Below are 18,023 nucleotides of genomic sequence, written 5' to 3'. Positions count from 1 at the left end.
TTGAGTTCTGAAATGCTTTCATGCCACTTCATGGGAGCTGTGGCTGAGGAGACTAATGTCTCCCCTTTCTTCTCCAGGGTTAGTCCCAGTTTAGTTCCCATCAGTAATGCTTCTCAGCATTACTGAGGAAATTACTGCATCACAAGAAAGCAAATCTGATTGAGATGCTTGAAGGGAAGAGACAAAGGACCAGAATCACAACCTGCAAGACTCAGCAGTAGCATTAATTTCTTCTAATTCTAACTGACTATTTCTTCTAATAAATATTTCTATCTCTTTTCTGCATATTTAAAGAAGTAATTATCTGGTAAAAGCTGTTCTTTCTTTTCTTTTTTCTTTGTAAAAATTTTCCCATCTTTTGTTTAATACTGATGGCAGGAATATTTGGCTGATGGCAATTTTGGGGAATATAAAAAAATCAACACATAGCATTTAAAAAGTGAGTTAAATAATCATCTGAAAGTTGTACAACAACAAGGGAAATATAGGAAATATATCTACTCATTGAACTATATTATTTATACCCATACATTGTGCATGCATGTACATATAGATAAAAATAAAGGTATGCATATATCGGTATATATCTATGTATCTATACATAATATAGATAGAAAAGATAGAACAGTATCACATGTACAGGAGATTCCAAGACTACCGCAGTAAAGACTAAAATAAATAAATAAATAAATAAATACATACATAAATAAATAAATAAACCAATTTATTTACAGTTCAACATAGCAACAGGGCTATTGGACCTTTTGGAATATCTTCTCTATTTTGTTCCCTCAAATTAAGAGTCAAAATGAAGACTACTTTTTGCCAGTCTAGGTCCTAAAATTTAGGTTACAGACCTAAAAGGTCTGCATGATAATGAGAATTTCAGAACAGATTCTAAACCAAAATGTAGTGAAATCTGGATCCCCTCACTCAGCTGATATCCAGGTATACTCAAGCTACCAGTAAAGCAAAAGTTACCAAAGATCCTTCAAAGAACTGACAAAGTGAAAACACTGAGAAGAATTCTTGCAAAATAGTAAGAAAATTCGTTTTAATATAAGTTCCACAGGGCTTGTACTTCATAGTGTATGTAATGCTATATAATAAATCACTGCCATTTTTCACAAGATGGATCATTATCTGGAAAAGAGCCTCAAGACCTGAGGGAGAAACATTTGTTACTTGTGGGTTTGTATGGTCAACTTGTACAGATCTGTTCAGGAAGATCTCCAGGGAGGACTATACAGCATTTACCCGTATTTCCATGTTTGAGGCAAAGAACTATAATTATTTTTCTGTTAAATCTGAATTTGCCCATGACAATTACACCACAAAATCGCTGTTGTTGATTTTTCATCTTTTTTGTAGTATTTATTCTTTGGTATCTTCCTGGGCACAACTGCAATGTTTATTACATCATTTTCTCTGCTCCAGTTATCCATTCATGGACCATAACTATCTGGCACTGCAGAGTAAACAATCTGCCTGCACTGCACTGGCTGATCACAGCTACAGTGTCAGTGGCATTTGTGCTAGCCACTTTAAAATCTAGCCCACATATGGTGACTCCAGCTGCAGTCTAAGAAGAAAATAGCAAGAGAAGGAACATGTGAAGGAAGGCACAAGGAAGGGGGGGGGGGGGGGAGGGGGAAAGAAAGATTATGCCAGTGTATGCCAGACAACAATATTAGGGAAGATAGGGAAAACACTGTAAGAAGGTCAGGGCCCTCTTTTATCCATAGAAATGTCAGAGAGATAGCATGTAAGTGCATTAATGTAAATTTTAGCACCCAGGTAATAGTAACAGGTAGAGGCAAAGTTATTTGTATTTCACAATTGACACCATTTAATCTTTGAAAACATTGACAAGGATAACCTCAGCTTAACAGAACACAAATCATAAAGGTATTTAGAAACCCATCTTTCCTTGATAAGAGGTGGACACCTGGACACAGTATCCTTTGAGCTTTAGCTCGGATGATTCATCCTCTTTTCAACAGGCTAGAAAAGTGCTCCCAAACACAACACACATTATCAGTGATGTCAGGAACTCAGGCACCCCAGTGCTTCCAATAACAACTGTCTTCACTGACTGAAGGTGCAATACGCAACACTGTTCAATATGAAACACTGGCACCCAATCCACCAGTATGTGGATTTCTTAAACACACTGCTGTAGCATCCCATGCTCTGCTCTCAGTAAATTCCAAAGTCCCCTGCCTTGGCAACAGCAGTGACTACCATGAAGTAGTCCACCTCAGGGGAAAAGGCAAGACTCATGTGGACTTCCCCTGTTTCTCCTTTCCCTGTTCCCTCATTGGTTGGATACCCCTGGTGGCTGTGCCCTGCCCAGCCCTTAGCTCTGCCCCCCACCCCTTCCCCTTCTTAAGCTGCCTGCTCCACGTGGTTGCCCTCTTTCTTGCTGGGTTACCTTCAGTTTCACCTGACTTCGCTGGAATAAAACCTTGCAAAAAGAGCCTTTCTTGCCTCTCTCGCTGAGCTAGCTGTGGTGAGTGTGGATCTGACTGCATTGTCTGAATGTTTACCCAACTTGCTTTTCTACAGGAGAGGTTTGTTGGGAACAGATATTAGGTAGCAGCACCCACCATCTATCTCCCGTATTTTTACACTGTGTGCAAGTTCACTGGTACTTTATTGACCTGAGTGGGTCTTGGCATTCTCACAGGCAGGGAAACAGCATTATACACTTGGTCCATCTGGACAACTCCTCTATCCTCTACCAGTGGTACAAAAAGCCACCCCCTTATTTGACTTACCTGGTCCAATACCCACTTTAATAATATCTGCTCCAGAAATAATAAGTTCTTCTACCATCTCTCCTGTCACCACATTGCCTGCCTAGAAAGAAAGAACAGTATCACATGTACAGGAGATTCCAAGACTACTGCAGTAAAGACTAAAAACTATAATGTAAAGTTTGATCCAGAGCTTTTAGAAGTTGAACTATGCTGCATATGGAAGAATATAGTTCACTATACTGTTCCTTGGATGTGCCACCGAGACTAAACCAGTCATACAGGTAAATTCTCCAGTCAAATGAATTTAACAAGTAGTCCAATAAACCCTGATCCTTAGCATTCCATTAAGAGATCTGCTTTGTCATCCATCCCCCTAATCATCACCCATAGGCTCTCAACTACATCATCCCTAAGCACAGGGGCTATTCTTTGCTCTTATATACAGTGAACTTATGCACCTCTCCTGCCCCACTGTCTCTCCTGAACAGCCTAGAGACCTCCATGCCTTTTACCCAACTTGCTTTGCAGGAAGAAGTTCAGGTCTTGTTTAAAACACTGGAAAATATATTCTTCCTTTAGGATTCAGTATTTTGCCCACTGAAAGTAAGGTACTATTCTTCTAAATTTGTGCATTGGTGCCAAAAATGGTATGTACATAGAGACTATATAAATCTGAGCATTCACACCATATACATACATTTGGTTGTGGTGATGCCACTGGTTAAAAACAGGGGTTTGGTTCCCCCTGCATGACCTTTGGAGAGATACAGAGAGCATGCTGTTTAGGGTAACATCTTCTTTGAAAGAAGTTCTGAATTGGTTTGTGCTCTTTACCCTATTTTTTCTTGCACTTCAATAGCTCTTTTCCTCCTTTTGCCTACATTGTTATCTTTGCTGAAAGTGAAGACAGGTCTCTCAGCCTTTGTCTTGCTTCTTCTAGAAGACTTCTTCTATTGGCTCTCCACATCCCTAATCAATTGCTTAGTCTTTGTTTGCCTTATACCAGACTTCCTTGAAGTCATACCAGACAGATCTTTCTTGAACCTGAGGAATGAGAACTATCCACAGTGGTCCAGGTGAGTTCTCACCAAGGCTTTGCACAACACTTGCCTTTTTCTGTGGAAATATCTTGCCTGACACACAAGAATGCATTTGCCTGGGTCACACTGGTGGCTCACAGTCACCTTGTGATCTACTCATGCCTCCAGGAACATTTACCTACTCCAAATTGTAGCAGAAACTTGTAGTACTTCCCCTGATACTGTGCTACCTATTCCTAGAGTAATGTTTTTCAGGTGTGCTTCATTGAGGTGGGGGCCCTCTCCTGTTAGAGCCTCAGCTGGGTACGTGGCCTGTAGTAACATACCACAAGATACAGATTTTTCTGGTTCATGGATGCTGTGAATGCAGAGAATGCCAGTGTGATAAAATTACTGATACTTTTAATGAAAGAAACTACAAAACAACCTTCTAGCACACACTTGGTAATTGGTTTGCAAAACTGGTGCAGTAAGTGCAGAGAGCTGCTAGTCTATTCTATTCAGTTAAAGAAACATTTTGATGCAAGCTCAGTGTGACAAGACAGGCCCTTGCATGTGTCCAATTGTGCATCTGATCGATCAGCAGTCAGAGTGAGGCTAGAGATTAATTCCCTTGCCAGGAGTGTCCTCTGTCCAGATGATTTTCAGGGAAAAGAAAGTCTTCAAAGAGCAAAGATTTCAAATGACATTTGAATCCTATTCAAAGGAGATTTATGAGCTAAAAAACCTATGCTATGAGTTACATTTGAAAACAAACTGTTACCCAGTGCATTTTCAGACCACACTTTCCTCTCTGCAAAGGGCTGCACGAAGCAAATGAATGCTGACATAGCACATACTGAACTGACTCACTACAGCTGTACTAATTGCATTCCCATACTCTGAGGGAACATTGTACAAGAATGCAATCCTATAAATTGCAGCCCACAATTTAAGAAGGATGTGAAGGTCTTTGAATGTGCCAGAAGAAGGTAGGAAAGCTGGTGATGTGACTGAAAGGCAGGTACTGTGGGGAGTAGCCATGGCCCTCGGTTCACCTAGCTTGGAGAGAAGGTGGCCAACAGGTGACTTCATTAATCACTACAGCTTCCAGAGGAGAGGAAGCGGAGAGGGAGGTGCTGAGCTCTCACTGGGATCCAGTGACAGGATGCATATGAATGGCTCGAAATTGTGTTCCTCAGGGAGGTTCAGACCTGAAATGAATAATCAGTTCTTCAGCAGGAGCATGGAAAACCCTGGAAACAAGCTTCCTACAGAAGTGGCCAATGCCCTATATCTTTGTATTTAGTTTCCCAGGTCTTCCCTTACACCCCTCTTGTAAACTGGAATAACACTGTTTCACCTTCTGTCAGCAGGAACCTCCCCACACTCCCAAGACCTTCCATAGGTGATGAGAGGGGTCCTGCTCTAACATTTGTAGCTCCTTCAGTACTCTTGGGCAATTACAAACCAGGTTTGGTTTGTATCTCAGCTCTGTGGCTTGTCTCATGCTTACAGAACATTCCTAACCAGGAAAACTGCAAAAGATAAATCTCCAGTTTTCCACATAACCTGTTTTGTACTTGTACTAAGGACAGGCTATTAATTTCTGGAGATCTGAATTTAGATCTAGAGATGTTCAGAAAACCTCTTACATACTGATACTGCAGGACTTAGCAAGTGTTTGTAGCAGTACTGATATGGGCAAAGGAGGAGGCAAATTCTAAAGTCCTTACTTAGTACAGCTTTTATTCAAATGTAACTACTGCTGAAGTCAGCAGAAGGGTAACCAGGGAATATTGGGCAAGGCCTGTTCTCCACTTATGGATTTCTGACTCCCATTTCACCATTTATTTATTTTTACTGAATTTTGCTTCCTCCTTTTATTAGCTTGAAACCGCTGACAAGCCACCACCTGAAGCACTTATAAAGACAATGACAATAGCAAGGAGCAATTTGTGGCCTATGATATAGGACCATTTAACTCTGCTCAAAAGAGCATGATATTGATTGAAAAAAAATAAAATAGAACAATCAGGAAATAAAGAATATGTAACAGGTACAGTGTTTCAGCTAAGTGCTGCTTCCTTTCTGCTCAGTGGTAATTTGTTATACTAAGTGCTGTACATTCCAAGGTGGGGCTGATGACTAAGCGTGCCACTTAGGACATGCAGGAAGCAGTTTACCTCTGGAAGGCAGATGACGACCTGTGCTGTATGACACACACCACAGTACAACTTGGTGAAATACTGGAACACATTCAAAAGATTCATAAATAGGAATTCGAGTCAGTGGTTCCATGAGATTTGGGATCAAATATGTATTTAACTTAAACAGCAGTGTCTTCTTATTAGCAGAGCATAGAGAGTTGTCAAACTGTCTCTTCAGAAATGTTAACCAGACGTTTACTGTTAAGTTACTGCTAGAAAATGTTGGAACTGCATATGTTGGTTCAAAATGCTCATCCTAGCAGGGAAAAGCACTTATGTCCCCAGCATACATTTTTTCCTGGAATGCATGTACACACATCACTGATTTCTGTCTTTCTTAATCTGCAGATCTTTAACAAATTTTCAAGGAAGATGTGGAGCTCTACATAGCAGACTACAACCTGGCAATGAGAGGCTTGCTTCTTTTAGGTACTTTTTGCAGACCTCAGAGAGCACAAAAAAATACCACTATGAGAGAGGCACAGTTATCTGTATGTGAAGAGACCCCAGTACAACAGCTGAAGGGAAATCAGTTTACTCACATCCAGCTGAATTCTGCTTTACTGAAAACAATGCTTGCCTTACCACTGATACCAGTATGAGAGCTGAATTGAGGCAAAAGTCCTCACTGGTATGGTAAAGCCAGAACACTTCAACTTAAAAAAAATCTGAAAAGATCATTATAGAAAGACTGAGACTACAGAAATTAAACTCTCTTAAAATTAACTTAAAAGAATAGAACACAATTGGAATACACACTGTGAAGTCACTACAGACAATGCACTTTGTAGTGTCTTTACACAAGTAGTCAGGGAACAAAGCAATTGGTGCAAGTATTGTGATGTACCATCACTCAGTATGAAGTTTCAAGTGAACACCACCCTGGGTCATTCCAGCAGTATGCAGGATGACTGAACTGAGGGTCAGTCCTAGGAAAATCCTGGCCTCAGAAAAGTCAAAGGGTGTTTCCCTACTGACTTCAATGAGATCAAGATTTTACCTAATAGGATTATAAAGACTACAGCTTCTCTGACAAGAGATACAAAATTAGTGAACACATAGGGCAGTGCCTCTGAATTTCAGTCAGGCATTTGATACTGTGCCTCATGAAAGCCTGCTATAAATACCAACTTATACTGCCTAAGACAGGAACACTGCTGCACTGATTGAAAGCTGCTGGCAAATGGCAATGGATCGAGCTGGGGAGAAGTGTCTATGACAACAGTTCTCAAACTTTCTTCTTGTATCCTAGAGGAAAGCACAGTCTGTGCCTCCACATTATCAGGAAGACGGCCAAAGGACACTTCCCACCCACGAAAGCAAGAGGTGCTTAACCATGAGATGGAGATGCCCTTTGCAAAGCTGAGCCATACCCAGTGCTTGCACTCAGTACTGTGCCTGACCTGAGACACGTTCAGCAGCATCACTCTCTCCTATCCTGGGATCCTGCCTGGCCCTGTTCTGAGACATCAGCCCTGGCAGACATGCCACAACTGAATTTACTCTGGTGTGTGTTCCAGGGATGAACTGGGAGTAGTCTGCATGGCATTCTCTGACTGAATCCTGCCTCCATTCTGCCTCCAAGGCCCAGAAAAGTTCTGCTACTGACTCCAAGGAGGAACAACAATTTCTGGCTTCCGCTGTTTCCCTCTGCTTCTGCTTTGCAATTCCTCTTGTATCCTCCTCTGGCCCACATCTTGTGGCTGCTACTGTATCTCCAAGTGTGCTCCTGCCTCAGTCTTCTTCCTGCCACTCTCCCTGCTCCCCTCAGGGTTACTTGTCTATAATGAACAGAGGAATAGCATGAAAAGAAAAATTCAGGATAAAAACTTGGCAAAGCTTGCTGGCAAAGATAACTTAGCTTGTAAAAAGACTTTCAGGGTGATGGAATAACCCCAAAGTCTACAATTAAACTAATAAATAAGGACTATGCAACCTGTAATATAAAGGCTGTGATCCTCCATCATACATGCTGACTAAAGGTTTTCTTTAGACTTGAGCAAACAAGCTCAAGTCTATTGATGCACAATTGATGCACATAACGCTGCACAACAGCGATACACCCCAATGGGTGATCCTCTTCAGGATCTTCTGAGAGGCACTTGTGGGACACTCAGAAGACTTAAATATTCCTTCTTCCCCCATTCCCAACCTGATGAGTGATTTAAGACAAGTCATGTTGTACCTTTGTGTCCCTGTTTATCTTCCCTACCCTTTGTGTTCCATGGAGAAACTGATCTTCTTTGTAAATTAATACAAAATACAGTAATGAAAAAACCTTGTGTCAGAACCAGGCAGAAGAAAATAAGGTAATGTGATTACAAAAGTATTTAAAAAGACAGAAACATGCATTTGAAAGGTTGTTACACAAGAGACATACTCCATCTGCAGGGGAATATTGGCCACAGAGAGTACTACATTAACCACAGTTGCTTTGATTTATCCCCTTTCAGCCTCAGAGCTGAACCCATTACATGGCCCCTGGGAACACACATTCCCTGAGATCCAGGGTTGGGTTACTGTTATGTATTCCACTACAGCTGACTGTGGAATGAATAGTCATGCTGAGGAAAGCAAACAAGGTCCTGGAGATCACTTTCAGCTATGAGAAAGCTTCTTTATTTTTATACCTCCTATTTAACTGCTAACCCTTTTGTTTGAAAGCCCCAACAGCAGAGAACATACTGCAGGCATAGCACAGACACACCAAAGCAGTCGTAACAGGTAGCAGCAGGACATGTCTTCCAGATTACCATTAAAAGGAGCCTAGACCAGCTCCTGCATATCAGCCAGGAACAGCTTCAAAAGGCCATTTTGGCACAGAACATGAATTAACTTGGAAGGAGGGTAGAGGTGGGTGTCTAGTTGAATCAGAGACCTGCAGGGACTGAACAGACTCAGAAGGCTTTGGAAAGCAAAAGGTTTTTGAACACCCCAAGTTTGTTAGAAGGCTTTTAAGAGTGGAAATTATTGCTGTGCAGAGATGAAAAACATAACCCATATTAAGCCACGTTCAGGGAAAGAAGCTACAATCAGAGAAGGCAACTGAACAGGTCAGGGCTGTAAATGTGCTCAAGCAGGTGGTGCTGTCAGGACATTGAGACCTGAAGTAACAATAACCTTAGCCACAAAAGTAGAGATACTAGGAAGGCAGTTGAACAGATGTGGAAGGTGGATGAGACTGGCCTAAGAACCCTGGACTAAAACCTGGGCTTGATATCTGGCTTTGACATTGACCTTCTCTGCCTTCTGGGGAATTCATCTTGGTTGAGTTCCCTCCTCAGTCAGCAAAGTCAGCAATCTGTGGGGAGGTGGAGGAGGGCATGACACACAATTTTCTTTCCACTCCTGACAGAGATGATCTTTGGCTTTAACTATGTGATTTAAGCTCCCTCCCACAACTCTTCAAAGACACTGGAGTAATCATGTCACTTGGGACAATACTTCCCAGATTCAAAGCAAGGAAACAGCTTCTTCCTTCACTGCAGTGAACATGAATCAGAAAGCTCAGAAGACCCACATTTATCATTTCACAGTTCCAAAATCTCTCTCTCCAAAGCCATGGGAAATATGACCATACCAAAATGGCTCCCACCTCTCCCTGGCAGCTGTTGAAGAATGCCTATTCATCGGCCTATGATAATCCAGAATATAACAAGCATTCCAGCTCACTTCAACTTTTCATCATTCCAAAGCAAAAACACTGCCTTCCTCCGACATGGGAGAAAGGAATGCATCCTCTTCTGAACTGCTTCAACATGTTATTCTCTATTGAGCCAAGGGAGAATGCGCATTTAGGAACATTCTTACTTCACATTTACTTTACATGCATGAAGCTTTAGCTGTGGCACGGGAAACCAGGCAAGTGTTGCCTAAGCACGATTTTTTTGCTGCACTGGCTTGAAGAAAGGATGGTAACCTCATTACAGATCTGCTGCTTGTTTGAGGATTTCTGCTATTCTCATGGAAACAATTCAGACACATTTCTTCAAGAGCCCTGGGAAAGCAGCAGTAGCGCTCTTCTGCTAGGATTCCATGTCCATATAAACACCCTATTCTTGGTGCAAAAGGGCTCAAGGAAGCATGGAACTAGCACTCTGAGATGGGATAGTATCACAGAAAGCACCATGAAAAGCCTCAGCATTGACCATTTGCTCCCTGATAAGGCTGTTTGCAACTGTGCAACATCCCTCTTATTCTTATCATGGGCAAGGATCAGTCTGCATTGAGCTGTCTTCACAGTGATCTAACAATCATTGGCCCCAGCTGGCCAGAAATGTTGGCACATTCCCACAGCAAACCTCTGCTTGGAATCCCCAAAATAAACCTATACACTTAACGATTAGAGATCTCATCTAGTGTGAGAAGGAGGACACAAGTAGGAAAATAACTGGATCCACCCAGTCCTCCATGCCAACTTAATCAGACAGCTGTATCAGAGCACACACTAAACATTCGCACAGGTATCAGCAATGGATGGACAATACCAAACTGTTATTAAACATCCTGCCTTGCTTCCCTTCCTTTTCTAGCTTCTGATGCCTACCAGTCAAACTCCGGGTCCTGTTCCTGGACAGAATTCACACACCCTCCCCTCTTTCTACACACTTACCATAATGGTGTGATGTGGGAACAGGACACGGACGGACTTCACAAACTCCACAAAATGCTCTGAATAGCCGTTTGCCACATCCAGGCAGATGTATTTGATAGCTGGAATGGCCTCTAGAATACTTGTTAACTTTTTCAAATCATCTTGTCCACTACCTGAGCTTGCTGCTACATGCTAAAAACCAAGAGAGAACAAAACAGAGTAGTAGGTTGCAAAAACGGAAATAAACACACACAATTTGTATGTCTTTTCCTGCATAGTCTTGGCAGAACTTGTGCTGGTAACTAGTGAAAAATCACACTATGTAATATGAAATACCTTCCTGGGAAAATCAGTGGGCTATTTCTGTCGAGTTTAAATTATATAAAAGAGAGTGAAATTAGCATTCTAGCATTCATTCACAAGTGGATTGTCACAGGCATATATAATCATCTGATATCAATCAAGATTCAGCCATACTCATATTAACACGAGCACAGATGAAACCCTAACTTGGTATATTTCCAGGAAGTTAGAGAGGCAAAATTTGGGGCACTGTCAAGAGAGTAAAATCTGCGTCTTTAAGTTCACCAAGCACTATTGTGATCTACAGAATCACAGGATTTTGCTGGGAAGGGTCGTTGGGAGATTTTGTAGTCCAATCCCCTTTCTCAGCAGGGTCAGCTACCAATGAAAACAAGCAGACTGCTTCTTCTTTTGTCTTCCAACGAGTTCTTTCCAAAAGCAAAATAGTTTCTATAGCTGTTGGCCTACAAAACCTCTGCAGAAATCCAAGGTCACTGTACAAGTCAGTATTTAATCACTATAGGAATAGGAGATCCTATTCCAGCAATTATGTACCACAAATAAGCTAAGTTTGGATGTGTTCAGGCACAGGACATTCCTGGGACCACTTTCTACCCTGTGGTAGCATGTAAGTAATCCTGACTGGCCAAAGTGCTAGGCTCACTTTCAGACAACCCTGTAATCAATAACCTTTATAATAAAATTCTGAAATGTGACAGATAAAGATATAATACAGAGATGTAGTATTCTTTTCTATACACAGAAAGATCAAAAACTGCACTGAACTTTGAGCAAGAAGGGGAGATGGCCAAACACACTCACAGTGCCTCTACTGGTACAGGACCCTGACAGAAGAAAAGAAGTCTGAATGTGACAAAGTCACAAATTAAGTCAATGTTTAAATCTACTAAATATAATGGCTCAGGCTATGACCCTGTGAACAAGTGGGATAGCACAGCCAGGAATAGCACAAAGTGAACTCTGGTGCAAGAAGGTTAGTGGAGAACACATGAGCTCTGACAACTTTGAATGCTCATCCCTGCCTGGGCCCAGCACCTAGGCCCTTCCAGCCTGCAGACTCCAGATCCACTTGCACATCTGAATGCAAAGACTTTGCCTGGCACAAGGGTATGCAGGGTCAGCCTGTGGTTGGGTCACTTGAAATTATTCACATTGGTGAACTACCACAGCTTGCAACAGCAACAGAAGCACAGCACTCATACCTACTCCTAAGGATACTTCTCTGTTTCCATTCCAGGCATATATAAACTTTGCTTTTTTGCATCTTGATATAAGCACTTTCGTAATGGACTCACATAGCCGTTCTTTTAAATCAGAACAAGCCACTTTCCTTGATGAATTTAAGAACAGCAAATATCTTCATTCCCCAAAACCTCACTTGACAACAGTATTCCCTAGAGACTCCAGTGCATGCGAGTTCAGAACAAAGCAATAAACCATAACAATTTACAGTAGAAAAATGTACCTCAAGGCATTCTGGGTGATTGGCAGCAAACAGTTTCCATTCTTCCAGAGAATAATGCTTGTGAATTGCAGTGAACATTGCATGCTAGCAAAAAACCAAGAGAACTGATATTAATGTCTCAGTAATTTTTCTCTCAGCTGCAAAAAAGGCATTAGAAAACCCCCTTTTACGTATAGGCTCATCCTGCTTGGAAGAAACAGTAACCGTGAATAATAGACCAGGCAACTATAAACAGCTCTTCAAAAGCAACTTGGCATACTTAGCCAACCTTTGATATCAGGTTTACGATATGTTTCATTAAGCTACTGTCAGTATTTCGAATGTGACAGAGACTCATTAACTTAGAAAGTGCTGCAGGCCTATTCCATAACCTATACTTTCAAAACTTGTCAGCTAATTTTTTTCCTGGCAGGGAGCACCTCAAAAACTAAGCTCTAGAAGCTCCACCTGAAGCTGAGCTACATCCAAGATGGAAGCTTCCCAATATGGAAGCATCTCCACAGAAATTTCCTTATATCAGGAGCCCTATTTGTGGTAACTGTGTAGTTGTAAAAGCATACCTGTTTTTTCTTATTCTGGAGTTTTAAACTCATATTCCCCTGTTCTCCCACAAACTTAGCTAAAAATCAACAAAGGCTGCTCACTGTCACCCAGCAGCTTCCCAACTGTTGCAGAAATGAGAGTTGAGACTTACTTTTGCCATAACCACAGCCATTTCAAATGTCCCCACAGTGTCCATGTTTGCCACAATAATGGGAATTCCTGTGTATGTCTGCTTGGAGTTTCGGAAGGTGAAGGTGCGCGTGAGGTCAACCTGCAGCGAACAGACACGCATTCTTTTAAGTAACTGATTGTAATCTTACACGAGTTTTGCCACAGATTCCAGATACAGCACGTTTAGATGCAGCTTCTCAATTTTCCTCACATTTCCTGTTCCTTTTGTTCCACTATTACATCATTAATTTTTCTTTTTTTTTTTTTTTACAATTCTGCCTCCCAAACAAGAAAAAAATTTGAAAGAATGTTTTCTGCATTAAATAGAGCTCTTACTTAAGAAAAAGAACCAAAATAAAATTTAAAAACTAAAAGGAAAAAGGCAGAAGGGCTTGGAAAGAAAGGATAATGAGGACTCTGGGTTATTGTATACAGAAGTAATCTCAGCTGTTTGTATGGCTGCCTGAGAAACTCAAGTTGAAGTCAGAATTGCAACTCCCTCCATCTCCAGGGCATAGAGGATTTTGTCCTAGTCTTCAAGGTAAATGACAATATAATAAAGTATGATCTTTTGGTCACAGTTACCAGCACTCCTGCCACACAATATGAACAACCATACCTTGCCTTGCTAAACCAAGAAGCTGCTAGTTTCTAAGTTAATGTCTTAAAACTATATCCGCCTTCACCTTCAAAGTTATTTCTTCTTCAGCACCTTCAAATGATCACAGTAACACCAGGCATTTTTTTCCTTACATCTGCAAGAGGTATTACCAAATTAGATCAGTTCCCACTGGCCTAGCTAGGACTTTCCTGCCTAGGGGAAAAATGCTCAAAAGGGAAAAAAAAAAAAAAAAAAAAAAAGCAGCACAACTCTAAGATATTATTTTAGTCTCTAGCGAAAATGAAGGCTCTTTCAGTTTTCACTAATTCCCATTGCACCTTTCAGTAACATTTGGAGATCTGAACTAAACTGAAATCCATCACAAGAAAGAAAGCAACAGGAAAAAATACAGGATTTTTTACTATTCAACTAAAACACATTTTGAGCACTTCCAAATTGAAGGCTAGATTCTGATTAATATTATGAGGGATTTATTACTGATTTTTATAAGAGAATATCTTGGTGCCTTACTGATAAACAGTGAATCAGGTTCTCCTATAAGCTTGTAAGTGAAGGGTCACTTTCGTGAACAAGCCAAGATATATCTTAATGGAGACACCCCTTTCTTCCCATTTACTATCAGAGGTCTAATTCTCCAGCCATCATGGATGACAATACATTCTTTAGCTGCAGCTAACAGAAAATAGTATGAAGAAGATAGGTATGAAACAGGTATGAAAACTTAATTTACTTTACTCCCTCTTAACACAATGTATTAACGAGAACCAAGGGGGGCAGGGGACACAAAAGTATCCTACAACCAATTCTACACAGATGCCAGCACCAGAACCACTGCCCTGTAGTTTTAAAAAGGAAAAACATCTCTTTCAAAGAAACTTCAAAAAGGAGAAGAGTTACATTTCAGAAAAGACACAAAAATACTGCAAAATAGACACAATACAAGGCAAGAACTTGCCTTCTATTTTTTTAGTGTTTCACATCTTTAAGCCTCTCCAAAATCCCATAGCAATAAGACAAATAATATGTTGCATAAAAACTATGACCTTTGCCTGGTAAATACATTCAGTGCTTTTTCTTGTTTTATGAGAGACAATCAACAGCCACTACTCAGTTTCACCTTTTCCATTCCGCTCCTCACTTTATGCATTTTTAGTATATCATCCACAGCTGCTTCTTCTCCATACTGAATTATCCTGGTATGTTTACATTTTTCCTTATGTGGAAATCAGTCACACTGCTGATCATGCTGTCTGCCATTCTCTCTACCTATTTTACCAAATTGTGCTGCTCTTGTGGACTTACTTAAATTTTAAAAAATTAAGACATTTAAATTAACAACTTCCTACAGGACATTCGTCTGTTGAACTTGGAAGGGATAGAGTGCATGAGTAAGCCCAGACAAGGCAATAACAGGCTATGTGAGTACCAAGACCCCACAGACAGATAATGCTGCTCCTACTTGCACCCTTGCTCTGACCAATTTTGATATTTGAATTCAAGCATCACATTTTCTGATACCTTCTCAAAAAAAGAAAGCTACCATGGAAAATGAAGACAATGCAAGGAATCAGAAACAAGTACCAGCATAGTAAACCTACAGGAAGATCTGCAAACATCCCAAACTGCCTCTCCAGGAAGCTGACTTAACTCTAGTCACTGCATAAAAAGCTATCCTTGCGCAACACGAGGCTTCACACCAGAGAAGCAGACGCTTCCTGATACAAGCTTCAAAGCAGCAGCTTGCTGGGTAACAGGCACTGTAGTATGCTGCCTCTGTTCCTCTGCCAGAACTATTTATTTATATTCTTGTTTTGAAGCAGACTGGGGCTGTCCATTTCAGATCTGGCTCTCGCAGACTCTGTTTATCCCTGTTGCCACAGCCTCAGTGATGGTGTCCAATTTCTTAACCTTCATCGGTTTTCACTGACCCCCTCATGACACACACTTTTTCTCATCTGCAATGTTTTAACAGTTCATCAGAGCCACCCGTTACAATCCTTCCATATCAGCTCATCTTCCTCCTATCGTTTTCCCTTCCCAGCAGCCCTTCTTTCCACAGCCTGCACCCTGCTAAATATACAAAACACTGCACTTGAAGGAGCCATGTGCCTGCCACTCACTCAGTGGAGCAGAGCTCCACCTGTTAGCCAGGCCGGCACAGTGAATTTTAAGGAGGGATCCATAGGTCCCCAAGTAAATGGCTGGAAAGTGCCCACAGGCTTAATGTACAGTAATTGCACACTATGAGGAGTTACTTGGCTGGGACACTGTTCATCATTAATTAAAAATTACTTGCCAGAGATCAACTTTCTTCTGAGAGGGCCTCTTACACCTTATGATGGCAAAGAAGTTTCGCCTAGTTGTCCTCAAAATCCCTGGCCATAGGCCCATAGTAAACACAGCCTCTCTGTTACACTTTCCCTTTCTACCTCAGTCTCTCTCTTACAACTCCATGTCCCCTAGAGAAAATCTTAATCCTCTTTTCATCCCCCAACACAACATAATTCCTTCTTTAGTCAAACTAAATCCTTTGTTAACCTTGGGGTTATGTGGGGTAAATGAGAAGGCACCTTCGATCCTGAGGCAGCCATCTTTTTTTTTTTTGTGGACGCAATCGATCCTTATGGGATTGATTTCCCAGGGTCTTTCCCGATCCCTGATCAAGAGAATCACAGAACTGTTCCGGCTAACAGTGGTCAGCAGGCACAGGGCCCCAGGGGACTCCAGGGCTCTACACACGCAGGTCACACGGGTGAGGGTGAAACGCATCCATCGCCCAGGTTTGGTGTGATTTCCCTTAGTACCCCCCATGATGGGGTCACAGCCCCGGGCACCCTGCACACTGAGAAGCGCTCCCTAGCGTTTTCGCGGGGTTTTTATTTCTTCTTTTTTTTTTTTTTTTTTTTTTTTTTTTTTTTTTTTTTTAAGATCACATCAGTTCCTCGGTACCAGCACCGCCCACACCACCCAAGGCTGAGGGCAACGCTGCCTGTCCGGTGTCATCACCGGCTTCTGCCGGCCCAGGCTACGGAGCGGGTAACCGGACACCCCGGGCCCGCAGCGCTCCTGGCTCGCCGCCGCCGCCCCCTCCGAAACCGGAGGTCAGGCCCCGCTCAGCGCCGCACAGGCACCTGTTAGGAGAAAGCAATCCCTCACTGCCCCCTTATATTTTAGCTTGAAGAGCGAGGGAGGCCAGCGCGGCACCGGCCACCCCCGGCTCCCCTGGGGCCGTGAGGGGGACACGCCGCGGACGCCGCAAACCCGGCCCCGTCCTTCCCTCCCAGGAGCAGCGGCATCCCCCTGCCACGCAAAGGGCGTCTCGATCGGGGAGGACATTGCTGCACGAGACCGGGGAATAAAAATAAAGCAGGGGGGAAGGTGGGTTAAGGAAGTTAAGCGTTGAGAAGGGGGAGGAAAAGCATGCTGGGTTTGGATGCCCCCACCTCTGCTCTGCTTTTGAGGCTGCTCCTTTTAGGTCTGACCAGGACATCTTTAAAGTCCAGTTTGAGGTCTGCGTCTACCCGGGGCATCTCGCTGGGGTGCCGGGGCTGCCCTGGCAGCGGAGGCGGCGGCAGTGGCGGCCCTGCTGTGCTGACTGCACCGCCCCGCCTGCGGAGCCGAGCCGAGCCGCACCGGCCAAAGCCCGCCGGCCGCACACCGAGCGTATTTATAGGGCGCGGGCACCGGGCCCCATCGCTTTATTAGGCGAGGCTGTATTTAGCTGAGCCTCTGCCCCGTCCCCCGCCGCAGCCACCCCACCTCTCCGCCGGGCAGCGTACGGGGGGGGGGGCAGACAAGGACGCGTCGCCCGTCCGCAACCGCCCCGTGCGGGGCGAGGCACCGGCGGCACCGCGGCGGCTTTAAGGGCAAAGCAAGGGCATAGGAAATGGCGCCTCCATGTGATCGAGCGGGCCCCGCTGCCGCTGGTACCGGGTGCGGGAGCCCGGCCGTGCCGGGTGGCCGCTGCGGGGCTGAATCTTGGCCTGGCTCCCTCTACCTTCCACCGCCCCGAGGGGGGTTTGCGGCGTTCCCTAACGCCGTTAGGGCTGCTGCAGCACGGCCCAATTGCTGTCCCTCCAGCCAAATAAAAAAGACAGCACTTGGTATAGCTGGGCAGTCGTGGGAATCCCACTTCCCGGGGTGCTCCGCTCCGAGCCCAAACCCGGCCCCGGCCCTGCCCGGCTTTCGGTATTACTGAGGCAGAGCTGGGCTCCCCATGGCTCTGCAGAGCACAGCAGAGGAGCCGGACCGTGGCTTTGGCGTTAGAGACGTTGAGAAATGTGCAGCTGCTTGGTCATAGGAGAGTGGTCAGA

The 18,023-nt window shown here is 43.3% G+C and overlaps 1 protein-coding gene and 1 long non-coding RNA gene across 2 annotated transcripts in view; one reads left to right on the top strand and one right to left on the bottom strand.

Annotated features, from left to right (window-relative positions):
• The window catches only part of GMPR (guanosine monophosphate reductase), a 42,608-nt gene extending 24,877 nt beyond the window's left edge, over positions 1 to 17,731 (bottom strand). Inside the window, exons 1-5 of the mRNA XM_053938534.1 lie at positions 17,154 to 17,731; positions 13,069 to 13,188; positions 12,375 to 12,458; positions 10,604 to 10,777; positions 2,781 to 2,862 (exon numbers count right to left, since the gene is read on the bottom strand). Of these exons, the coding sequence (XP_053794509.1) occupies positions 2,781 to 2,862; positions 10,604 to 10,777; positions 12,375 to 12,458; positions 13,069 to 13,188; positions 17,154 to 17,240 (547 nt within the window). The 5' untranslated portion in view covers positions 17,241 to 17,731. The remainder of the gene's footprint in view (positions 1 to 2,780; positions 2,863 to 10,603; positions 10,778 to 12,374; positions 12,459 to 13,068; positions 13,189 to 17,153) is intronic.
• LOC128785743 (uncharacterized) lies at positions 6,895 to 7,920 on the top strand. Its single transcript, XR_008430010.1, has 3 exons — positions 6,895 to 6,913; positions 7,244 to 7,317; positions 7,512 to 7,920. It is a non-coding gene; the product is annotated as an uncharacterized LOC128785743 (long non-coding RNA).
• Positions 17,732 to 18,023: the final 292 nt, after the last annotated feature.

Source organism: Vidua chalybeata, chromosome 1 (genome assembly GCF_026979565.1).
Source record: "Vidua chalybeata isolate OUT-0048 chromosome 1, bVidCha1 merged haplotype, whole genome shotgun sequence".
In the NCBI taxonomy this organism is placed as follows: Eukaryota; Metazoa; Chordata; class Aves; order Passeriformes; family Viduidae; genus Vidua; species Vidua chalybeata.
The sequence above is the reverse complement of the archived record's forward strand: the minus strand, read 5'-3'. Positions and strand labels throughout refer to the sequence as shown.